The 26414-nt window shown below is 37.2% G+C and overlaps 1 protein-coding gene across 4 annotated transcripts in view; it reads right to left on the bottom strand.

Annotated features, from left to right (window-relative positions):
- Positions 1 to 26201, bottom strand: part of CAPS2 (calcyphosine 2) — a 38249-nt gene extending 12048 nt beyond the window's left edge. Inside the window, exons 1-12 of one of the 4 annotated variants that reach the window (XM_058191616.1) lie at positions 26126 to 26201; positions 24594 to 24686; positions 20345 to 20391; positions 18720 to 18765; positions 13628 to 13753; positions 12549 to 12581; positions 11372 to 11560; positions 10280 to 10402; positions 8500 to 8567; positions 2828 to 2947; positions 1002 to 1076; positions 5 to 100 (exon numbers count right to left, since the gene is read on the bottom strand). In XM_058191616.1, coding sequence (XP_058047599.1) covers positions 5 to 100; positions 1002 to 1076; positions 2828 to 2947; positions 8500 to 8567; positions 10280 to 10402; positions 11372 to 11560; positions 12549 to 12581; positions 13628 to 13753; positions 18720 to 18765; positions 20345 to 20391; positions 24594 to 24659 — 989 coding nt within the window. In that variant the 5' untranslated portion in view covers positions 24660 to 24686; positions 26126 to 26201. Of the gene's footprint in view, positions 1 to 4; positions 101 to 1001; positions 1077 to 2827; positions 2948 to 8499; positions 8568 to 10279; positions 10403 to 11371; positions 11561 to 12548; positions 12582 to 13627; positions 13754 to 18719; positions 18766 to 20344; positions 20392 to 24593; positions 24687 to 25721; positions 26064 to 26125 lie in introns of those variants that run through there. The other 3 variants (XM_058191617.1, XM_058191614.1, XM_058191618.1) reach the window with 3 other exon arrangements.
- Between the last annotated feature and the right edge of the window lie 213 nt (positions 26202 to 26414).

Here is a 26414-nt window from a genome sequence, read left to right on the forward strand (position 1 = left end):
ATACCTATTTTTACCAAACTTTCGATATTCATAAATAGTTAAAGATTTGTCACAAGTAAAATAAAATCCAATCAGTTCTCGACAAGCATCACGTCCATTTCTATAATGGGAAAAAAAAAGGATTAGATTTCTTTTTTTAAAAAGCAGAATGAATCCTTAACTCCCAAGCAGACAGAAAAAATATTACATTTTAAGCGAATTTCATGTTACTACAGTTTGTGTAATATAAATTTAACCAATGTGTTCTTCTACTGAAAGTTCTCCACTAATCCTGATCAGAATATGAGAACTGGGGAATGCATTTTATTTCCAAGTAGGCCCACTATCTATAAGTGCTCTACTTTCAGTGCCTCAAAGCTCCACTCATTTAACAAATCTAAGGACCAAACATCACATATTTTAGTATTTAGTATTTAAGGCAGGGGTGAAATCTAGCAGGTTCTAACAGGTTCTGGAGAACCGGTAGCGGAAATTTTGAGTAGTTCAGAGAACTGGCAAATACCACCTCTGGCTGGCCCCAGAGTGGGGTGGGAATTGAGATTTTGAAATACCCTTCCCCTGTCATGCCCACCAAGCCATGCCCACAGAACCGGTAGGGAAAAATTTTGAATTTCACCTGATTTAAGGTAAAAATGATTTTGAACAACAATTGCTACAATAGATCACACTGCTGAATCATGACTTAAGGGGGAAAGATTAAATTATTGTATTCACAAGATCCACAACAATCAATTAAAGGACACCAATACTATTTACTAGTTTATCCATCCTACATACACCGGGAAGTCAGCATTTTATCATGTCTAGCTAGCACCTGATTATGATTTCATAAAATATGCATACAGCAGATCACCATGAGACATAAATATCATTGGAAGAAAGTCAAATATAAACTGTAATATTGCTATGCTATTGTATTGGAAAGCAATTGCACTAAAATGTGGTTATGGAAATAGCAACTTCTGAAAAGAAAACAATATTTAAAAGTTTTGTACACATACCTTAATATTAATCTACCATCAAACCGTAATTTGTTAGAAAGCATATTTTCCGTCAGTGCTGACCTTGTCTTAATTCTGTAAGAAACATATATAATATCATGTACTATGCAAGTAAAACAAGTCATTTTGCATGCCAACTGCTTGTAAAATATACATGTTCATGAAAAGAGTTCAATAGCGTTATTATGAAAAGATACAGCAAAGACAAAACATAAATTCTGATTACTGCCACTACAAATAAGCTTAAAATACTATACGGGTTTATATATTTCACTGAAACTATGGAATTATGTATATTTTCACTGCTTATGAGTGGTATCTTCAAGAATCTGAAGCCTTTTTACGTCTTTCTAGCAGATATCAATGCTACACAAACTCTTAGTAATGATTGAAACTATGTACTTCAGTACCATTAGCAGTAAAGTTGATTTTACTTATTTAATAAAATATGTGCATATGCACATAATTCATATTTTCAATAAAATAAAAGTGATATTTTTACAAAATTAGTCACAGCAATTAATACATTCCTAGAACATTTTAGGAAAGCTTAGTTCTTGGTTGCATGAACACACAGTTGAATGGACATAGTGAGACATTACACAAATATTATATATATTAAATTATTATTCTAAATGTGCTAAGAAGCAATCACCATTCAGTATAGGCAGAAAAGAAACTAGTGCAAATTTATTTATTTATTTATATTTATATATTTATTTATTTATATATCACTGCCCATCTCAAACTCATGACTATAGGAAACTAATAATATTAAAACAGCAAAAAGCCATAAAATCAGTGACACAAAAATATACATGTAATTTATAGACAAAGTAGAAACAATGCACCAACAAAAATCAACATAACCATTGTATGGATACATGTGGATCACTAGACCCAGTGACAGTATATCTGAAACACTATCCCTGATTAGCTCATTTTGAGAAAAAAAATCACATACCTTAAATAGAGATTCACAGAGAGCATATTAGATTCTAGATGGGGGGGGGCTCAATTTTATAAAAACAGATATAAAAACAATTGCACATAGCAAAGCAGTTGGAATTAATGGTCTATTTAATTCTCATATCCAGCTTTCAACCATGATTAATCTATTTCTAGCCATGTTTAATTAAATACTAATCGGAAGCACTATTTTGGGCTTTTTCAGGATAATTGGTTTTTAAAAGCATGCTACTTTGATGTCACATGATTAATAGCAATTTGACAGTCTTGTCATCTATTAATTTAAGTTAACCTGGAATCTATCACTTCATGTGGCAGCTAATTTCATAGATTAACATCTGAAGTATTCATGTTAAGTACAACATTTTGACTATGCAGATCCCTCTTCATTCAGTGTGAGTGGACGATCACATATTCTAGTAGTAGATTGAGGGAAACCCACTACCTATTTAATTTCATTATAGTGCTTAAATTTATAAACTTCTATCAGGTCTTCCTTATTTTCTATTTTTAAATAAAAAAAATGAATTGCATCCTAGTTGATTAAAATGCTCCAAAGTAACAGTAGATATTTTACAAATGACTTGCATAAAGGCATGAGCTTCAAATAATGAAATTAATAATCATAGGCCTTCTTGGCTCATGGGAGCAATAGTATTTTAATTTATTTCATGTCTATAAAATGGTGAGTAATACATTATAATTTAAACATATAGCAAAATGCATGAAAGTTTTAAAGAGCTAAAAACCATTGTTAGATAAACATTTAGGTGCACAATCTGAAATTAAAGAAAGATTCATAATGAAATAATTTTGGGGGCATTATCCATAAAGCAATATAGTGTAACATTTCTTACTTTGTTTCATGTAATGTTCTTTTTCTAAAGCGCAGAGGTGCTGTTCTTAATCCGGGAAGAACAGGAGCCATCTTATAAATATCTGAATTTCCATTTTGCTCTGGATCACTTATCACAGCTCTAAAAAATAATAATACGGAACTGGTTTTATCAAATTAAGATATAAACCTATTTAATGTTTTATTTCAAGTTTTTTAAATTATTAATCTTTACATGTTAATTAAGTGTTGTACAATCAGAGAAATAACAATAAAATTACCAATACTTTTCATGCAACATAAAAGTGCTTAAATTGTCCTATATACATTGCAATACACATTATCCTCTTTGTTAGCAATACTCAAGTATTATGAATATTACATATTCATATAAATTGTTATCTGTCTCATAAAACCTAATGTTAGAGTTCATAAAAAACATTCAAGTGACAGATACTACAAGGCACAAATTTGCTTCTAATACAGTAAACACAGGTATCCAGTACACTATGTGATGGTAATGTATGGGATTGCTCATACATTATGATTGTTCAAAATATGAAGTCTAAATATTTTAACGCAAAAGCAGTCCCTTCCCCTGTTGTCTTGACCTCATCCATGTGGATCACATTTGAGCCAGCTGAAGGTCTGGCAGATTCAAGGAGAAGTGAACGAACGATGAAGTGGTTAGTGTTAGGGTTAAAAAACATTTAAAAAAACAAAAAGACAAAAAAAGGGTTATTCTTTTGATCCTGATGGATCTTTCAATGGCTTATGATATCCTTCACAACATTCTTATGGGCATTGAACTGGGCCACAGAGAATGATACTGGGTGTTATATCTCTAAAGCTAAACTGGTTCTTCGCCCAAGATTGGGACAATATGAGGTTAAATAGCCAGGACTGTTTTTTTGGCTGCACCAGACAAGGATGGTTGAGGCATGATTTTATCATTTCTACTATTATAGTTTTTATTGTTGTTGTGAGCTACTTAACAGTTGTCTTTTTAAGTCAACAAAATAAATAAACTAGTCACACAATTAACCATATGGCATGTAGTAAGCAGATTAGCAGAATAATGGAATAATAGAGTTGGAAGGGCTCCGTGGAGGTCTTCTAATCCAACCATCCTGCTCAGGCAGGAAACCCTATACCTGTGATGGTGAACCTAGTTGGCAAACGGGCCGTTTCTGGCATACAGAGGACCTCCAGGGGGGGAGGCCATTTTCGCCCTCCCCAGACTCCTAGAGAGGCCCTGGAGGCTGGGGACAGCGAAAAATGGGCCTTCCGGTCTATCAGAAGTTGGCAAACGGGCCATTTCCGGCCTCCAGAGGACCTCGGGGTGGGGGGTGAAGGCCATTTCCCCTCCCCCCCGACTCCTAGAAAGGCTTTGGACCAGGTGAGAGAGAAAAACGGGCCTACGGGGCCATCACATGTCAGGAGAGGGGGGAGCAGGGAGGTCGTGCATGCATGCGCGAGGCGCATGTGTGACCCCACCCCTATCCCCTCTCCTGGCACGCGATGGCAAAAAGGTTTGCCATTACTGCCCTATACTATTTCAGACAAATGGCTGTCCAATCTCTTCTTAAAAGCTTCCAGTTGGAGCATTCACAACTTCTGGAGGCAAGTTGTTCCACTGTTTAATTGTTCTAACTGTCAGGAAACGTCTCCTTAGTTCTAGGTTGTTTCTCTCTGTGATTAGTTTCCATCCATTGCTTCTTGTTCTGCCTTCAGATGCTTCGAAGAATAGCTTGAGCCCTCTGCTTTGTGGCAACCCCACAGATATTGGACAAGTACTATCATGTCACTGCTAGTCCTTCTTTTCATTAAACGAGACATACCCAATTCCAGCAACCGTTCGTTACATTTTAGCCTTCAGTCCCTTAATCATCTTTGTTGGTCTTCTGTGCACTCTTTCTAGAGTCTCAACATCTTGTTTACATTGTGGCAACCAAAACTGGATGCAGTATTCCAAGCGTGGCCTTACCAAGGCATTATAAAGTGGTATTAACACTTCACATGATCTTGATTCTATCCCTCTGTCAATACAGCCTAGAACTGTGTTGACTTTTTTGGCAGCTGGTATACATTGCTGGCTCATATGTATGTGATTGTCCATTAGGATGCCAAGCTCTTTCTTGCAGTCATCACTATTGAGCCAGGTACCACCTACACTATACCTGTGCATTTGGTTTTTCTTGTCTAAATGTAGAACCTTGTTTTTTTCACCAATGAATTTCATTTTGTTAGATAGCGCCCAAGGTCTATCAAGATCTTTCTGTAACTTAAACCTATCTTCTCAAGTGTTGGCTATTCCTGCCAGCTTGGTGTTGTCTTCAGATCTGATAAGTTCCCCATCTATCCTCTCATCCAAATTATTGATGAAGATGTTGAAGAGTACTAGACTTAAAACAGAGCCTTGGGATACTCTAGTCTAGTGCATACTTCCCTTCATTTAGATGCAATTTCATTGAGGACTACATGTTGAGTGCGATTGTTCAGCCAGTTACAAATCCATCTGATAGTGATGCTGTCTAACCTACATTTTTCTATTTTATAAAGTAGTAGGTTGTGGTCTACTTTATCAAATGCCTTACTGAAGCCAAAGTAAATTATATCCACAGCATTACTCTGGTCCACCAATTTTGTCATTTTGTGAAAGTTTTGTCTGGCATGATCTGTTTTTGACAAACCCATGTTGGCTTTTGTTTATGACTTTGTTTTCCTCTAGGTCAGGGGTTCCCAAACTTTTCTATTCCCTGCACCTTCTGATATATTCTCGCACCCCTTACAAAAGTAAATAATTATATGCTATGCATATACACTATAATTTTGAAACTTCTATAGCCAAGTTTTCGCACCCTCTGGAATATCGCCTCAAACACTCAGGGAGTGCAAGCACCCCCAGTTGGGAACCCCTGCTCTAGCTGTTCGCTGATTCGTTGCTTATCTTTTCCAGAATCTTCTCAGTTATTGAAGTCAGGCTGATAGGTCTGTGGTTTCCTGGATCTATTCTCCCCCCTCCCTCTTTTTTTTTTTTTTTTTAAAGATGGGAACTACTTCAGTTCTTTTCCAGTCCTCCAATAGTTCCCCAGTGCTCCAGGATCTTTGAAATATATAGTTCAGTGGTTCTGAGATCACATCTGCCAGTTCCTTCAGAACCCTGGGGTGTAATCAATCTGGTTTTGGTGCTTTGATTTTGTCTAGGGTAGACATATGCTCACTTACCATTTTATTGCCTATTTTAACTTGCATTCCTAATCAGATTTTATGGTATTGTTTTTGATAGGTTGGATTGTTTTTTTCCTTTTGTGTAAAGAAGGATGCAAAAAAAAAAGTTAAGCAGTTTTGCTTTCTCCCTGCTACTTGTCACCTTCTTGCCACATTCTCCCATTAATGGATCAATCATTTCCTTGACTTTTTTCTTCTTTTTTACATGTTGAAAGAAGCTTTTTTTGTTATTTTTGACTTTTGTCACAAGCCTTAGTTCATTTTAAGCCTTCACTTTCCTCATGTCATTTTTGCAGGCACGGCCTCTTTGCTGATAATCTGCTTTAGTTATGTCCCTTTTTTTCTTTAAATTTATCAGAGTTCTTTATGCAGTCATGTTGGTTTCTTTTGAGAGCTGTTATTGTCTTAGACTGGACTTTTATAATCTCACTTTTCAAAGTTTCCCAAGCTTCTTGGGTTGTTTTCCCCTTGAGGATTCTTATCTATGGAATTCTTCCCAAGCTCTGTTTAAGTTTATTGAAATTAGCTCTTTTAAATCCTAAGACTCTAGTTTGACTTTGTTCTATTGTTTGTGCTTGCATATTATGTTAAATTTCAATACTGAATGATCATCCCCCCCCCCCCCCACAATCCCAAGGCTCCTGTAGCTTCAACACCTATCATTTCATCTCTGTTATTGAGAACTAAGTCCAATATGGGTGATTCCACAGTTACCTTCTCTGCTTTTTGGGAGACAAAATTGTCTGCTAGGTTTGTCAGGAGCCTGTTTGATCTTCCACTTGACGCAGAGTTTATCTCCCACTTGATGTCAGGGAAGTAAAGTCCACCATTACTATTGTGATGTGCTTCCTACATACCTTAGTTAAGTGACTAGTAAAAAATTCAACTATTTCCTCTGTTTGTTTGTTTGGTTGGTTAGTTGGTTGGTTGGATGGATGGCCTGTAGTATGCATCTATGGCAATGTCATTTTTTATATTGACCCAATATGCATTCAATACAGTTTTTATCACTGTTGTGCTCTATTTCTGTAGATATAGTAATTTTTATATATGATACAACTCCACCTCCTCTTTTAACATAACATAATAACAGAGTTGGAAGGGACCTTGGAGGTCTTCTAGTCCAACCCCCTGCCCAGGCAGGAAACTCTACACCATTTCAAACAAATGGCTATCCAACATTTTCTTAAAAATTTCCAGTGTTTTAGCATTCACAACTTCTGCAGGCAAGTTGTTCCACTTATTGATTGTTCTAACTATCAGGAAATTTCTCCTTAGTTCTAAGTTGCTTCTCTCCTTGATTAGTTTCCACCCATTGCTTCTTGTTCTACCCTCAGGTGCTTTGAAGAATAGTTTGACTCCCTCTTCTTTGTGGCAACCCTGAGATATTGGAACACTGCTATCATGTCTCCCCTAGTCCTTCTTTTCATTAAACTAGACATACCGAGTTCCTGCAACTGTTCTTCATGTGTTTTAGCCTCCAGTCCCCTAATCTTTCTAGAGTCTTTCTAGAGTCTCAACATCTTTTTTACATCGTGGCGACTAAAACTGAATGCAATGTCTGTTTCTTTTAAATAATTTAAATCCCTGTAGTTTTCTATTCCATTTAAGTAAATCATTTTATTGAGTTATAAAGTATTACAAAATACAAAGTAAATAGAAAGTAAGTAGAAAAGCAGTGGGGTGGGGAAAAGGAAAAAGAGAAGTGAGGAAAGATAAGAAAGAAAAAGAAACATTGACTTCCGACTCTCTCTATTACAGTAAAATAAGGCATTAACATTAAATCACAACTTTTTGCTTTTTCATAATATTATGAACAATCATTTCTATAAAGATCTATCAATCTACTCAGTAAACCCCAAAATTCCATTTGTGGGTTTCATCCCACCAAGTTTCCATAATGGAAACATAAGCAATACTGTTGCTTTTTAATTCCCCTTTATAACCAATTATTTGATCTCACAATTTAATTCCCCAAACAGATCTCATATTCACTGATCCACTGAACTTTGATGTTCAGAGAACTATAAAGTAAATAAATCAACATACAACATATGACTTGTGGGAGGATGGGTAGAAATAGAAAAAATCTTCCCAACATATTTAACATCTTTTTTGCTCCCCCTGCAATCTGTTTGCTGCTCAACTACTGTGATATTTCTTGTGCATGGAAGCATGATTTTCTGCTCTTCAAATACTGGGTTATAACAATGCCATTTGTTTAGGTCTGACCTTGTAAATCAAGTAATTTCAAGTAATATAATAAATCAACTATATATGTAAGATGACCAGAAGCAACCATAATACTATGAGAAAAAAGGAGCTATGTTAATGATTCAACAATACATCTTTGTATGTACTTCTGCTTGTTGTGAATCATCTCTTTCAAAGGAAATACATAGCCCTGCTATATATTAGTACTTTTCTAGCTACTTGCCGGTAATTAGCATTTTATTATCTTACCTACACAATTGATCTAACATCACTTGTTCTACCACAGCTTGTTTTTTCCTCTCTGCTGCTACTTCTTCCTGCAAAGTAACCATTGAACAGGGTAAGGTAAAGGTAAAGGTTCCCCTCGCACATACGTACTAGTTGTTGCCAACTCTAGGGGGAAGTGGTCATCTCCGTTTCAAAGCCGAAGAGTCAGCGCTGTCCGAAGACATCTCCGTGGTCATGTGGCCAGCATGACTCAAGCCAAAGGCGCACAGAATGCTGTTACCTTCCCACCAAAGATGGTCCCTATTTTTTCTACTTGCATTTTTACGTGCTTTCAAACTGCTAGGTTGGCAGAAGCTGGGACAAGTAACGGGAGCTCACCCCATTACACGGCAGCACTAGGGATTCGAACCACTGAGCTGCCGACTTTTTGATCAACAAGCTCAACATCCTAGCCCTTGAGCCACCTTGCGGTGTAAAAATGCGGTGTAAAAACAGTAAAAATGCCATTTAAATACTTTCAACAATATTGCTACAAGTGTAATAAACCATAGGATTTAGCACTCTCAACAAGAAGCAGTGAGGACTGTTGTTTTAAAAATGAAACAGATATAAAACACTACCTTGTTATAAGGTTTTACAATAATTAATGCAGAATCTAGGAAAAAAACCCATCATTTTTATTGAATTGGGTTTAATGTAAATAGCTACAATATGGGCAGATTTCATCAAAAGGAAATTCTAAAAATAACAATAACAATTACTTTTGTTTCAAATTGGAGTCAGACATAATTATTTATCCTAAACTGTAACTGAAGTAAAATTTACTCGTGTAGTTGTTAAAAAGCTGTACCAGGAAAATCAGATTCTAGTCTACCCACATACACAGAAATCCTCTAAAGAACTTTGAGAGTAGTTTTCTCTGAAAACCACTTCAAAAAGCTTTTTGAAGAGAAATAAGACAGCACTATGCGCACTGCCTTGCTTTCCTAAATGAAAGGGGGAAGATAAATCTAATAAGAAATATTTCTTAGTATCAATTCAGCCATCAAACCATGCACGGACATGAACATGCTGACATGAAACTGGTTCTATGCCATCTTTTTTTTTTTTAATTTTTAATTTTATTTTAATACAAACAATCCGTCTTCCATTAAACAGTGTGTCATCTGGGTATAAATGTCTTGTGCAATAACAATTAAAATTTACAGCTATATTCATTATTTATTTATTCTTAATATTAATATACATTGCGTGTCTAATACTGTAACAATTCTCTTCTTAACTTATTTCTATAAGCCACCTTGATATACAACTCAGAGTTTCAAATTGTTTAAATAATGTTTTGTTTAAATTCCTAATAGAAAATAAAAATAGTAAGAACTGAACATAGTTTCAATAGGAGTACCATGTTATTTATTTGCATCCCACATTTATTATTTTTAAAATAATTCAAGCAGACAAATATCCAATATATCTTCCTCCTCCTAATTTCCCTACAACAACAATCCTTTGAGGTGAGAGAGAGAGAGAGTGACTGGCCCAAAGTCACCCACCTGGCATTCATGGTTAAAATGGTACTAGAACTGACAATATTCCATTTTCTAGCTTGGAGCCTTAAGCAGTAGACCAGACTGGCTCTATTTCATCTTTGCACAATAAAAAATCTATGTATCTATCTATGTATTTAAGCTAGAAGGGCACTATACCAAGTTATATTGGGTTAATTTTATTTATTTACATTGCTTAGCTATAACAATACATGCTAATTTTCTAGCACTTTAATTTAGCCTACTAAACTTACAACATCAAATTTTCTTATACTGTGCTGCATAGTATATGGTTTGTTTGTATAACCTTGCTGTAAAAGGGCTTTCTCATCAAGAACTGTAAATTCATCCAGTCTTTGTTTTTCTGGTTGTAAATCCTATATGGAAACAAAACATAATATTTGGATGAAATTGGTGATTCCAGTGAGTGTTATCACTACTATTTATTTCATGTTAATTCCTTGCTCCTAAAATGTGCACAGGAAGTAACCTAAACATATTTCCTATATCTAACTTCTCTTGAATTTTTGAAAAATTCGAAAGAATATAAATACTGAGACATTGAGACATTTATAAATCTTGCATAAAGCAGCTGTTTCTACTAAAATAAATCGAAACCCATTATGCAAAACATATTAATGTTAACTCTGACCTTAAAGGAATTGCTGAATGTTCACATACCTAAGAAATTACTACAACCACATGGAATCAGCGTAGCACACAAGCCAACTAAAGCCCTTCAAAACATTCCAAGTAAACCAAAAGACCCAGTAGCCTCATAAGAAATAACAGGAGTAATCTACAATGTACAGTGTAATAACTGCAACAATCTCTTTGTAAGACAAACAGGCAGAAGACTGGCAGAACGCATCAATGAACACCAATTACCAGTCAGAAGGCATGCTAAAAACTTTTTAATTTCATAAGATGTGGACAGACTTAACCATAGTTTCAACTGGGAAACTGTGACCATTCTAGAAGACCAAGCCAAATCCTTATCAGAGCAAACTCACAAATCACCAAGGGCAAAAATGAAAACAGCAAATTAGCCAGGCAACTATATCCAAATTAAAATGCAAAGAAATGGAACATGGAACTATAAAACCAAGACGGAAATACAATGAGCTTCAAAGGGGAAAAAAGTAGTTGAATAGGCAGATGTTGGAAAAAGCAGAATTTGGGGAGGGGGGAGACTTAACACCTATATTAGTCCATAACAAAAATCGATTCACTATCTTCTAGATTGTTCTTATTATACCTTATGCACTACACTTGCTTTAGTGAAGCTAATCTCCCTACAGTATCTTAGATAGAGTTGCTTTGCTGGGGTAATATATGAATGTTACCTTTTTTTCTGCTATCTTGCCTGGAAGTTCATGAAACAGCTTATTATTTATTTTCTTTTTCGCAGCTCTCTGAGAATACTGCTTATAACCCTCTTTCATTTCTGTTTCATATTGCTGATATTTCAGCTTATACATGTCTGTTGGGAGTGGCAAGTTTTCTGGTATTGTTTTTTGCTCCTTTGAAGAAAGCTGTAAATCAATAATCAGAACAGTAATAATGGCATAATATCTGAATCAATTAAACATAACATTTAAATATTTATCAATTGTCCATCTCAAGATTGTTCAGATTTGCAGAGATGCTAGATGTAACTGCAAATCTAAAGCAAAAAAAATTGAAAATGTAAAGTTATATTTTTTACTAATAGGATTTGTTTCAGAGTAGAACAAATTTATTTATTTATTTATTTATTTCGATTTTTATACCGCCCTTCTCCCGGAGGACTCAGGGCGGTGTACAGCCAAGTAAAAATTCAATATATAAACATTAAAAAGAGGTTAAAAAGAAATATTATAATGTGGCCGAAATTTTAAAACCATTTAAAATCTTAAAACATAAATACCCCAATAAAATTTCAATCCAGTCCCGCTTGAATAAATAGGTGCGTTTTCAGCTCACGGCGAAAGGTCCGAAGATCAGGCAATTGACGTAAACCAGGGGGAAGTTCATTCCAGAGCGTAGGAGCTCCAACAGAGAAGGCCCTTCCCCTGGGGGCCACCAGCCAACATTGCTTGGCGGACGGCACCCTGAGAAGGCCCTCTCTGTGTGAGCGTACGGGTCGGTGGGAGGCACAAGGTAACAGCAGGCGGTCCCGTAAGTACCCGGGTCCTAAGCCATGGAGCGCTTTAAAGGTGGTAACCAAAATCTTGAAGCGCACCCGAAAGACCACAGGAAGCCAGTGCAAGCTGCGCAGGATTGGTGTTACATGGGAGCAACGAGTTGCCCCCACTATTACCCGCGCAGCTGCATTCTGGACTAGTTGCAGCCTCCGGGTGCACTTCAAGGGCAGCCCCATGTAGAGAGCATTGCAATAGTCCAAGCGGGAAGTGACAAGGGCATGAGTGACCATGCATAAGGCATCCCGGTCAAGAATATAGACGTATCATCGCCATAATTACAAAAAAGTCCATATTTGTTATTTTAAAATGTGATTCGTTTACTTCTTAAATTATTTACCTCAATTTTCTTCAGGTCAGGTCTCCTTGCTACCTATACAGTAAAAAGGGGAAAAAATATATTTACAGTACTCTCTTCTTTAAAAATTCATAATTTAAACTAATTAACAAAATGTGATATGTTTTAATAATTAAGAAAAAAATCAGAATATCTTAATTTCTAGTATTAGCAATATTAATTAGCAATCCTATATTTGTATTTAAAAGCAAGCCCTATTATACAGGGAAAAGTATTTCTAGATAAGAATAACAGAACTATAGGGCAAAATGGAATTCTAACATCTAGCTGTAATTCAGAATTAGCAGGTAGCAAGATTTCCATTTTTAAATTCTGGTATCAAAATCTAGTAATCTAGGAGAAGTAATTTGTGAACCATTTTCACTCTGCCTGTTCACCCAGATATATTATCATAGTAAATGGGTCTTTCAAATAATGGCCTCTATTAACCATGCTTGTAAGAGGCTTGATACTTTTTATGGCAGACAGAGTTTCAAAATAGGATTCTGAAAGTGAATAATGTAATACATCCATAGTATAAATAAAACTCCATACTGGATGAAGATCTGGATGGGGACATATGTAGAACAATAACTAAGATCACACTATCCAAATTATTATTTAAAAATCAAGGTGTTTTTTTTTAAAATCAGTACATTTCAGTTATTTTCACTAATAAAAATGACGAAGAATGGTAACTGGTATTTCAAAATAAACAAATTAGATACTCCAATACACAAAATGCTTATACTGTCATTATGACTCAAAAATTTGAAGTTTAAGAACACCAAATAGAGCACAAATTGAATCTATCCTATTTAACTTAAGGTCATGACAAATCACATAATGATCTTTTTTCTCACAGTATTTTCTAATTTTTACTATCTCATCTGCTTAGGAATTCTGAAGAAATTAAAATTTATGCATTATTCTGTGATCATGTAACTCTGTTGAATATTATCTTTCCTAAAAAATGCTAATAATTTTAACTATACTGATTCAGTTGAGTTTCACACGTTTAGATGAGATTTGTTTCTGGAAGAGTTATGCTTGAAAATACTTCCTTCAAAAAGTCAACTTACCTGTTCTGTGTTATGATATTGTGTGTGAGTACTTTGTAATTGAGTGCCCCTCCTAAAAGATGAAGATAGATGTGGAGGGACAGTGTGAGGTCGCACAGCATTGTATAGTGAGCCATTATCTCCATCCTAAAACATAAAAAGGATTTATTTAACTGTAATCAAATAAACTGGACTTTCTTAGTTTTTTCTTGAAAATGTTTTGTTTCTCATCCAAGAAGCTTCTTCAGTTCTGAAGGTTCTTGGATGAGAAGCAAAACATTTTCAAGAAAAAACTAAAAGTCCACTTGCCTTTTGAAAAGCACCTTTGGGACAACCGTGACATAGACAACTGAGAATCTCCACAGACATGTAATCAAATCAACTTGTCTAAAAAATTCAGAAAGTTCAGATTATTAAGATGATGAAAACAGTTCCTAGTAACCCAGCACCACTACAGATAGGCAAATAATTTAGAGAATTTTCTTCCACAGATTTGCTACTCATCGGTATTCTTTTTATGTGTAAAGAATTTAATAACAAATCAGACATATCTAATGAACACCAGGTAATTGTAACTAATTAACTCTGAAATTAAAGAATTATTTGGTTTTTCTTTGTTTTTAATTCCCTTTACTTTGACTTAAAACCAAGATGAAAGCTAGGAGTTATATTATGGGCTTGTGTGCCAGGTCGAATAGATACACAGATAACTAAAATGCCAGAAACAGGTATTCCTTGACTTACAATAGTTCATTTAGTGACCGTTAGAAAAAGTGATTTGTAACATGACCTTTGCAGAATCTTCATGGTCAGATGATCAAAATTCAGACACTTGGCAACTGATTCATATTTATAATGGACAGGTTGCTGGGGAGGTTGAACGCCACCACATGTTTACTGGACCCGTGCCCCTCCTGGTTGGTACTGGCCACGCAGGAGGTGACACGAGGCTGGCTCCAGGGGATTACGAATGCTTCCTTGTTGGAGGGGTTCTTTCCGCCGCCTTGAAAGAGGCGGTGGTGAGACCTCTCCTCAAGAAGCCTTCCCTGGACTCAGCTGTATTAGGTAATTATCGTCCGGTCTCCAACCTTCGCTTTGCGGCGAAGGTTGTAGAGAGTGTGATGGCATGTCAATTACCTCGGTACCTGGATGAAACTGTCTATCTAGACCCGTTCCAGTCCGGCTTCCGGCCCGGTTACAGCACTGAGACGGCTTTGGTCGTGTTGGTTGATGATCTCTGGAGGGCCAGGGATAGGGGTTATTCCTCTGCCGTGGTCCTATTAGACCTCTCAGCGGCTTTTGATACCATCGACCATGGTATCTTGCTGCACCGGTTGGAGGGATTGGGAGTGGGAGGCACCGTTTATCGGTGGTTCTCCTCCTATCTCTCTGATCAGTCGCAGACGGTGTTGATGGGAGGGCAGAGGTCGACCCCAAGGCGCCTCACTTGTGGGGTGCCGCAGGGGTCGATTCTCTCACCCCTCCTGTTCAACATCTATATGAAGCCGCTGGGTGAGGTCATCAGTGGTTTCGTGTGAGGTACCAACTGTACGCTGATGATACCCAGCTGTATTAGGTAATTATCGTCCGGTCTCCAACCTTCGCTTTGCGGCGAAGGTTGTAGAGAGTGTGATGGCATGTCAATTACCTCGGTACCTGGATGAAACTGTCTATCTAGACCCGTTCCAGTCCGGCTTCCGGCCCGGTTACAGCACTGAGACGGCTTTGGTCGTGTTGGTTGATGATCTCTGGAGGGCCAGGGATAGGGGTTATTCCTCTGCCTTGGTCCTATTAGACCTCTCAGCGGCTTTTGATACCATCGACCATGGTATCTTGCTGCACCGGTTGGAGGGATTGGGAGTGGGAGGCACCGTTTATCGGTGGTTCTCCTCCTATCTCTCTGATCAGTCGCAGACGGTGTTGATGGGAGGGCAGAGGTCGACCCCAAGGCGCCTCACTTGTGGGGTGCCGCAGGGGTCGATTCTCTCACCCCTCCTGTTCAACATCTATATGAAGCCGCTGGGTGAGATCATCAGTGGTTTCGGTGTGAGGTACCAACTGTATGCTGATGATACTCAGCTGTACTTTTCCATACCGGGCCACCCCAACGAAGCTATCGAAGTGCTGTCCCGGTGTCTGGAAGCCGTACGGGTCTGGATGGGGAGAAACAGGCTCAAGCTCAATCCCTCCAAGACAGAGTGGCTGTGGATGCCGGCACCCCGGTACAGTCAGCTGCAGCCGCGGCTGACTGTTGGGGGCGAGACATTGGCCCCAATGGAGAGGGTGCGTAACTTGGGCGTTCTCCTGGATGGACGGCTGTCTTTTGAAGACCACTTGACGGCCGTCTCCAGGAGAGCTTTTTACCAGGTTCGCCTGGTTCGCCAGTTGCGCCCCTTTCTAGACCGGGATGCCCTATGCACGGTCACTCATGCTCTTGTGACATCTCATCTGGATTACTGCAATGCTCTCTACATGGGGCTCCCCTTGAAGAGCACCCGGAGGCTCCAGTTGGTCCAGAATGCGGCTGCGCGGGTGATAGAGGGAGCCCCTCGTGGCTCCCATGTGACACCTCTCCTGCGCAGACTGCATTAGCTACCTGTGGCCTTTTGGGTGCGCTTCAAGGTTTTGGTAACTATCTTCAAAGCGCTCCATGGCATTGGGCTGGGATACTTATGGGACCGTCTACTGCCACCGATTGCCTCCCACCGACCCGTACGCTCTCACAGGGAGGGACTCCTCAGGGTGCCGTCAGCCAGGCAGTGCCGGCTGGCGACGCCCAGGGGAAGGGCCTTTTCTGTGGGGGCTCCCACCCTCTGGAACGAACTTCCCCCAGGACTTCGCCAACTTCCTGACCTTCGAACCTTTCGCCGCGAGCTTAAGACACATCTTTTTATCTGCGCAGGACTGGACTAGAATTTTAAATTTTAAATTTGGTTTTAATGGGGTTTTACTATTTTATTGTGGTTTTAATATTCGGCCGTATTTAATAAGTTTTTTAAATTGGGGTTTTAACTTGTATTTATATTTATGTTTTACTTGGCTGTAAACCGCCCTGAGTCCCTTGGGAGATAGGGCGGTATAAAAATATGATTAAATAAATAAATAAATAAATAAATAAATAATAATGGTTGCTGTGTCCTGGGTCATGTGGTCACCTTCTGTAACCTTCAATATCAATGGGGAAGCCAATAGTCACTTAACAACCATGTTACTAACTTAACAACTGCAGTGATTCATTTAACAATTGTGGCAAAAAAAGTCATAAAATGAGCAAAACTCACTTAACAAATGTCTCACTTAAGCAACAGAAATGTTAAGCTCAATTGTGGTCGTAAATTGAGGAATACCTGTATAAAGAATATCTTAGCAATGATTGGAAAATGTTAAATAATTAATAATGTATTAAATTTATATGCTGCCTATTGTAGTCCACATTAATTGGACTAATACTTGAACTATGGGTTTTGTAGTACTGTTACACTGCTAAACTAATACCATTTTCCCCAAAATAAGACATCCCCTGATAATAAGCCTAATCGGACTTTTTTATTTATTTATTTATTATTTATTTATTAATTAAACTTTTATACCACCCTTCTCCCGAAGGACTCAGGGCGGTGTACAGCCTTCATTTAAAACAATTAATATACATATTAAAATAACAATTAAAAAGCTTATTCAATAAAAGGCCGAAATTAAAACCGTCCAATTGACCATATAAAATGCCCAGTAAAATTACAATTAAAAATTAAAAATTTAAAATTTAGAATTTAAAAATCAGGCCAGTCCCGCTTGGATAAATAAATAAGCTTTCAGTTCCCGGCGAAAGGTCCGAAGGTCAGGCAATTGGCGTAAACCGGGGGGAAGTTCGTTCCAGAGGGTAGGTGCTCCCACAGAGAAGGACCTTCCCCTGGGGGCCGCCAGCCGACACTGCTTGGCGGACGGCACCCTGAGAAGACCCTCTCTGTGAGAGCGTACGGGTCGGTGGGAGGCATGTGGAAACAGCAGGCGGTCCCGTAAGTACCCGGGCCCTAAGCCATGGAGCACTTTTTGAGTGCATGGCAATAAACCAAGCGCTTATTTCAGGGTTCAAAAAAATATAAGACAGGGTCTTATTTTCTGGGAAACACGGTATAAGTTTACCTTCTTTAATTTAGTTTACATTTGGAGCATAACTTTGTAAGAATGGAATGCTGAAGTTTTCCCTTAGCAACCAACTTGCTGAAAACTAACCTCAAAATAAGAACTTTCTCAGGCTGAATAACAAAAGGCTTTTTTTTTTCAACTGAGCATGTTAAGAAGTTTCAATTTAGCTGAAATTGTATTTTTTCACAATGGACTCTATATGACTCATAATGTGTTTTCCCATGCTAACGTTTTACTTTTTTAATACTTTAATGTTCTTTTCTATTGCTATGCTCACATATTATTGGATACTTTAATTTCTATGTTGTAACTGGACAAATTATTATTTCTGAACCAATCAACTTTTACTTAGAAGTTCTTTGTTGTGCTAACTATAAAAAGTAAATATAAGTTATTTTTCAAGGTCCTCCTTTTCATAGGGGGAGCCCTCTGATAAAACTTTTAAATGATCATCTGACTTGGTTGCTTATTAGAGAAAGTAAGCCAAGGTAGAACCTACAACCAGATTTGGCCATCACTATGAAATTAAGGTGAAAACAAGCAGTCATGGTAGTACAATTGCCAATTTGGCCTAAATTAGGCCTTATTATACTTAGCAATTATTTTTTCATACTCTGGATAAATCTAATCTTAATATCCAAATTGCCATTATTGACAGCTGCTTTGTTCTCAGAATGCATAGTACTTACTATACACTTGTCTAGGCTTTTGTAAGTTAACAATAAGATGATAAAATAAAATGAGATGTTCACTTATTAAATGACCAACTGATAAATATAGCTGCAGATAAATTTCTTTTAAAAATTGATATAAATCAAGGAAAATTAGCAAATGAAAAACAAATAAAAGCTAAGGTAGACCATGAGAACTGTTTTCATTTCTGTTCTAGTATTTGCATTCTAACAACTGCCACATTTAGTATTTGCATATTTTTAATAATTTTAAAGAAAAACCAAATAGCTATTACCTCATCTTCTGAATCACCCAACTTTCCCAAGTCAAGACATGGCACCCTATGGAGAATTAGAAATTTAAAATGATAATATTTCCCTGATTTTTAGATGTCACACATCTTTTTCCTTCAAAGTAAGGTTGCTGATTTTTAAAAATGGATTAAAGAAAAAAAGCAGACCATTTTTTTTAAGGAAGCAAACAAAATAATACTTGAGAATTTTTTAAAAAAATCCATTAAAAAACAGCAAGTCAAAATCATCCATTTTTATTATTTCTCACAATTAATCGATAGCAGAAAGGTTGTTTATTATCATACAAACCACCTTCCATTTATATCATTTGAATACAAAAAATATCCATCTCATATGTGAGGTCTTTCTGAACTTAATTAAGAAAGAAACACATAGAACACAATTAATTTGTAGCATTAGATAGATCCATGTGAAACAGACTGAGATTATCAATTAATAACAATCTTAAAATGGAGAATTACTAATGTATAATATTAATTAGAAATCAAGGTAGAATACCTTTGCAATTTTCCTAAATTCTCTAGCACAGAATTTGAAAGATGCCAACACTTGATGCAAACATCAACAGGAACAATATACCCCTATATTGCATACATAAAACTCTTAGTCCCACCCAAAACTTTCCCAAACATCTTTAAATATATTTCTGATCAATATATTTACGTAGGTTTGTGCAAAATTGTTTACACATATGCAAATATATTTATAAACTTTCCATACAAAACTCTAAAATAATAGTATTTTATTCTATAGAACTAAACATTATACTCTGTTGCTCCTAAACCTGAGCATTATTTCTTAATTTATGAACATTAATGATCTATATTACAAAATAAGTAAAATTATTATTATTAATAAAATAAATAAATATAATTTTGCTGCCCATCTCACTACAGGGCTATTCTACATGGCTTACAACAATAAAAAATGAAGAAATCAAAAAGAATTTAAACAAAGCAAAAGTAAAATAATAAAAAATAAAATAAACCAAGAAAAAGAAAAAAAAAATACATCAATATGACTAGCTAAAAATAGATGGGCAAGTAACAATACTGTGTATGCTGCTTTGTTACTAGAAGAAAGATGAGATATAAAAGTAAAAATATATTTCAGGAATTCTAATATTAATCACTTTTACTTTTCAAACAATTGTATCTAGACAGCATTGGAACTTCATGAATACAGAAGAAAGGAATGCTAAGTTTTGCTAATCTCCCTTTGAAATCTGCTACTTCAAATTAATATTAGCAAATGAACAATGCGACATTAGAGTTAAAAATACTGAAATTTCAGTGTCTGCTTAAACATTTTAAAACACAGAACCATTGAAACCTTTAATGAAGCTGTACAATTTCTGAATCTGACATTACCACTTACCATTCAGCAATTCCATCAGTGAAATATTTGACAAGATTTATAAAGCATAATTATGATTTTATATCAGAACATAGGACATTCAGCTGTCTGCCAAACAAAATGTGACATTCCTAGATCTGCAACATTTTAAGGGAAAAAGTGTTTCTTGAGCTGTTTGATTTGTTTCATATTAGTACTCTATTATACTATCATATTTGCATAGAAATTTTTTAAAAAAGGAAATCCTTACTCTGCTGGTCGAGGACCACGGCTTAACCTTGTGTTTGGCCTCCAACCCTGAAAAAAAGAGTACAAAGCTTTTGCTTATTTGTTTATTTTCATGTTCCTCCATACTCAATGAAAGTGTAAACATAAATAAGAATCATTTATTAAAAGAAACAAAGAAATACAATAAGAATAATAAATTTACTATATAGTAGTTTAACTCTGGGAAATCCAAGGGAATGAAAGCTAGGATTTTAAAAGTGTTTTGGCCAGTTCTGTGGTACTTTATGGAGTAACAAATTTATCTATAGAAAATTTGTATTTATTTATTTCAAACATTTACATAACCACCCATCTTATACCAAACTCTGATAGATTCTTTTTAAATAGCTAAACAAAAATTAAGATAATTTAATTTTGTTCTGAAGTATGGTATCCAGAGCCCTGGCAGGTAGCATAACTATCCATTGGATAGGGTAACCTTCCTCCTCCTTTTACTACTTCATGATATTTTCTTACGTATTGGAAATTGATTATATATATATATATATATATATATATATATATATATATATATATATATATATATATATATATATATTTGTTTTCTGAAGTTTTCGTGGGTGTTTGTATGTAGATCTTTGGTTATTCGGGTTTTCTCCCGTAAAATTGGAAGTGTCTTGGCGACGTTCGACGAAGTCTCATTCGTCATCTTCAGGCTTCAGCTTCGTGCTTCTGGGAGCAATGTGTGACTGCAGCTGTTTCTTCCTTTTTAACTGCTAGTGGGGGTTTGAACTGATTGGGTGGGAGCTTGGCTGTGCTCTGATTGGATGGGGTTTTTTTGGTGCTCTGATTGGCTGGGGGTGTGTCCTTTTTGGGTGGGGGCTTGGTTGTGCTCAGATTAGTCTGAGCTGCAGGGGGATTTGAGCTGGTGAGCTGCATAGCTGTTGTTTGGCTTCGTGTTCGTGGTCGTGCTACATCTTCATAGTGGGTGTCAGTCTGCTGCATGTATGGATTGGAGGGGTTTGAAATGGTTAATGTTGCAGCTGCGGTCTGGCTTCTGGTCCTTGGTCGTGCTTCATGATCAGTGTGGGTTTGGATCTGCTTTCTGGGTGGATGTGTGGTGGTGACATCCTGTGTGGACCTCGTGAGTGTGGGTCTGGTGTCATTCCTCTTGTTAGGGACACGTTTGTCAATAAGGGCAGGATTCCAGAGAAATAAGATTATCAAACTAATCCAAAAAGAACCCCCTACTAAAATCCAAGACAGAGAACAAGAAAACGGCACAGGCCTCCTCCCATATATAAAAGGCACCAGACAGAATCAGCAAGATCCTCCACAAACACAACATCAAGACAACATTCTGCACAAACCAAAAAATATCCACCATCTTAAGAAACCCCAAAGACAAAATTGAGTTAGAAAATCAAGGAGTATATGAAATCCCGTGCACCGCCTGCCCCACCACATACATTGGACAAACCAACAGAAGAATAAGTGCACGCATTGAAGAACACAAGAACTCAGTCAAAAAAGAGGAACCAACTTCTTCCCTGGTCCAACACCTTAAAGCCACAGGACACGATATTGACTTTAAAAAGACCAGAACTATCGCCAAAACTGAACACTTTAACAACAGAATAATCAGAGAAGCCATCGAGATAGAAAACGCCCACACAGCATGAACAAACGAGATGATACCTCCCGCCTACCAGCCATTTGAAACCTGCCCTTATTGACAAACGTGTCCCTAACAAGAGGAATGACACCAGACCCACACTCATGACGTCCACACAGGATGTCACCACCGCACATCCACCCAGAAAGCAGACCCAAACCCACACTGATCATGAAGCACGACCAAGGACCAGAAGCCAGACCTCAGCTGCAACATTAGCCATTTCAAACCCCTCCAATCCATACATGCAGCAGACTGACACCCACTATGAAGATGTAGCACGACCACGAACATGAAGCCAAACAAAAGCCATGCAGCTTACCAGCTCAAATCCCTCTGCAACTCAAACTAAACTGAGCACAACCGAGCCCCCACCCAAACAGGACACACCCCCAGCCAATCAGAGCACAAAAAAACCCCAGCCAATCAGAGCGCAGCCAAGCTCCCACCCAATCAGTTCAAACCCCCACTAGCAGTTAAAAAGGAAGAAACAGCTGCAGTCACACATTGCTCCCAGAAGCACGAAGCTGAAGCCTGAAGATGACGAATGAGACTTCGTCGAAACGTCGCCAAGACACTTCCAATTTTACGCGGGAGAAAACCCGAATAACCAAAGATCTACATATATATATATATATATATATATATATATATATGTTTCTTTCCAATTATTTGGGGGAAAACATATCAACTTCTCCTTTCAAGCAGATAGTTGAACAAGTACATGGAACAAGTACAGGAAGATGCTCTATTTTTCTATTCTATTCTATTCCAATCAGAAAGCTTAGAACAGAAAAATGTTTCTTACATAATCTGTTGAAACATCACTAGGACCATTTCAAACAAAAAAACAACTGTTGTTTTTGTAATGAAACACTGGCTTTCCTATAACAGAAGCAAGAAATAGACGGCAAGACAGAAACTTCAATTAAATTACTGCAGATTATATTACATAAACTATATAGATTATATAAACTATAAATGGTGTGCCCTAAGGATGCAGATACAGTACAACAAAATAGTAGCTATTGGAAAACAATCATATATCTAAAAGAAACAGAATACTTGTAAAAATGGAGAAATATAATTTTATTTATAACCGAACACCTCCCACCGACCCATACGCTCACATAGAGAGGGGCTTCTCAGGGTGCCGTCCGCCAAGCAATGTCGGCTGGCGGCCCCCAGGGGAAGGTCCTTCTCTGTGGAGGCTCCTACCCTCTGGAACGAACTTCCCCCCGGATTGCGTCAACTACCTGACCTTCGGACCTTTCGCCGCGAGCTGAAGACGTATCTGTTTATTCACGCAGGACTGGTTTAGTAATTTTAAATTTTATAATTTTAAAGAGTTTAATTTTAATATTCATATTTGATATAAATTTTAGGGGGGTTTTAACAGTATACTGTTTTAAATTTTTGCCAATCATATAATAAGTTTTTTAATCCTTGTTTTTATCTGTATATTGTCATCGTTTTTATTATGGCTGTGAACCGCCCTGAGTCCTTCGGGAGAAGGGCGGTATAAAAATCTAATAAATACTAAAATACCAATACTACTAGAACTAAACTAAAGATCTGTTTGGGAATATGAATCTTTTTTGCTTTCACTTCGCAAACATCTGTCATTTTCTCCACTTTCCTAACTGGAAAATTTAAATTTAAAATTTCCTAAATTTAACTGGAAGAATAGATCTATGATGTGCTCTTCAGAAAGATGTTTAAAACAACTCCAGGTCTGTTTTTTCTGAAATATTACTCAACATTTCCAATTTAAAAATTACACATTATTCCTCTAGCTAATAAAAATAATCTCTAAATTATTTTATTCATTTAGAAAATTTATGTAGCTGTCCATCTTATGCAACATAACTTTGGGTGGCCTATAAACAAAAGAAACAACAGCAAAACATTCTAAAATAAACCTATCATGGAAACGTCCGGGGCCCAAATAATATATTCCTCCACACATCAACAGTCAACTTCACTGGGCTTCACCCTCACTCTACCCCAAAGCTTGAGCTCTTCAAGGCCCCCTGAAGGGCTAGGAGAGGGGTTCTTACCAGATCTCAGTAGGAAGGTATTCCATAGAGCAGGGTCTGCTACAGAGAAGGTGCACTTCCTAGATCTCACTAAATGGAAACATTTAAGGTAAGGAACTTGGAGTATTCCCCATTCTACCTAACCTGATGAAATGAGAAGATACTGTCAGTCACAGAATTTAGGCAAGATTTCTGCTAAACTACAGGGTGGAAGATAAGCAAGCAGAAATCCCAATTGATCCCTTGGCCCAATCTCACAAAGTCTCATATCTGGCTATGTCCGAAGCAACACTCCTAGTCACTCCATCAGCCCCACCTCATGCATGCATGGTTTGCCATGCTCCAAACCCGGACACACTTTGTTTATTAGAAAGTGAACTCTCACATACACATACACGCAAAACCAGGTTTCAATTATGTACAGGATTGTTTCTCTAGTTAATAGATGCATATATGTTTCTGGTCACAAGGTACAGTGATTTTGGTGTGTGTGTATGTGTGTGTGTTTCAAAATGAACATTCATTTTTTAATTTTGTAAAGTTAATTTTAAAAGTACCTGAGAGATCAGTAGATCAGATTGTCCTTTTGGAGATGCAGAAATTCCTTTAACCTCCAAGTCCATCTGAACTGTTTCTAACTTAAAATGGAGCTGAAAAGGAAAATTATAAAATTGACTAGAGAGGGATGATCAGATTCTATAAGAAGGGTTTCAACAAAATAAAAGAGGTATTTCTTTCACTTTAAATATATTTTCTATTAAACTTAAATTCTGTTCAAAAGCATTGAGCAGAATTTATTACAACGAATAATTTCAAATGTCATTTTCTAATCTCATCACAAGAAGCTTCCTACAGTAATTTAAACAAATCTTGCATATCAGTGGCCCTAAAGATAACTAATTGAGAAATAATATATTACAAGGTTTTGCTCTTAAAAGTCATACAATAAAATACTTACAGGTACAATATCTACAGAAAATTGACAATTCAATCAGAGATAGATGATCAACTAGACTTCATACTAATTCAAATATTATTTCAATTTTAGAAAAGACTACAGTATCTGCAGCCACCATATGGTAGTAGCAAAAGATGTGGCTCTTTTAAAGAAAACCAGGCAGATGCTATGTTCACACCTAGGTATGTTGAAAATTCCTCTTTAAAGATTATAGACATAATAAGCAATAATATTCATATTTTTACCTAAGCAGATTTTTTTTTAATTTATTTTTGTCACACAGTATATATAAGCATAAGCATGAAATAATTATACAATATATAAGCATATATAAGAGTATGAGTATGTAATAACTATATTAATTGGATATAACGAAGGAAAACAATAGGACAGGAACGGTAGGCACGTTTGTGCTCTTATGCAGGCCCCTTACAGACCACTTAGGAATGGGGTGAGGTCAATAGTAGATAGTTTTTGGTTGAAGCTTTTGGGATTTTGGGAAGAGATATGTGTGTGGATGGTAGGAAAAGGTAGTATAGAGAACAATACAAATATACTGTGTAGAATTTTCCTAAGATTCATTTTGCAGAGTGCCTGTTTCAAAAGAGGAACAGGCAGAACTGATCAGCTGTCTGCAGAGAGGAGGCAGATTTCCTAGCGAACTAAGCAAAAGTGAAGCTTTCGCGGATAGGGACAAAGCTCGATTTCCCTGCACCAGGGCAATTACCTATCAGACAAAATGCCTTGCACGCCGAAAACACGCTCTGTGTCCAGAGGCAAACGCTTCCTTCTTACGTGAGTTCACCCAGCTAATCCAGCTTGTTTCTGTGAAATAACTCTTAACAGCCGTACAAAGTCAGGAGAGCGAAGGGCGAAATAGGCACCTTACACCTAAAATGAGGCGCTTGCAGGCTGGTTTGTTTTGGTTTTATTTAATGGCAGAATTTTCGACCTGCGTCTCATCGTCCTTGCTGGGGGACGCGCGCACGCGCACTGCCATGGTTGCCAAGGTTCCCAGTAAACAGGCCGAAACGCTTTTGCTTTTTCCCGTGTCACGCTTTGAAAATTAGAAAGTGATCTTTAAACTGGGAACGAACGCCGAGTGACGGGCCCTTCTCTTTTCCAACCTACGTTTTTCTTCGCTCGGTCCCCAGCTCTCGCTCCTGCCGACCTTTTTTCGTGTCTCTCCACGGGGAATCTGATGCGCGCTCCCTAACTGGGTTTTCCTTTTCCTGATTTCCGTCTGGTTTTGTTTAGGTCAGGAAGAGCCCGTTTGCTCAGATGTACGTTTCTCTGTCTTCCGCTGAACAGGGCTCCCGGTAATTTCGAAAATCATTAAAGGGCAGCAGATTTTGAGAATTATTCTACACCGGTGTTTGTTAATCGGTAAAGATTCTGTTTTATGAGTTGGTTTGATCCT

The sequence above is a fragment of the Ahaetulla prasina genome, chromosome 7 (assembly GCF_028640845.1).
Source record: "Ahaetulla prasina isolate Xishuangbanna chromosome 7, ASM2864084v1, whole genome shotgun sequence".
NCBI lineage: Eukaryota > Metazoa > Chordata > Lepidosauria > Squamata > Colubridae > Ahaetulla > Ahaetulla prasina.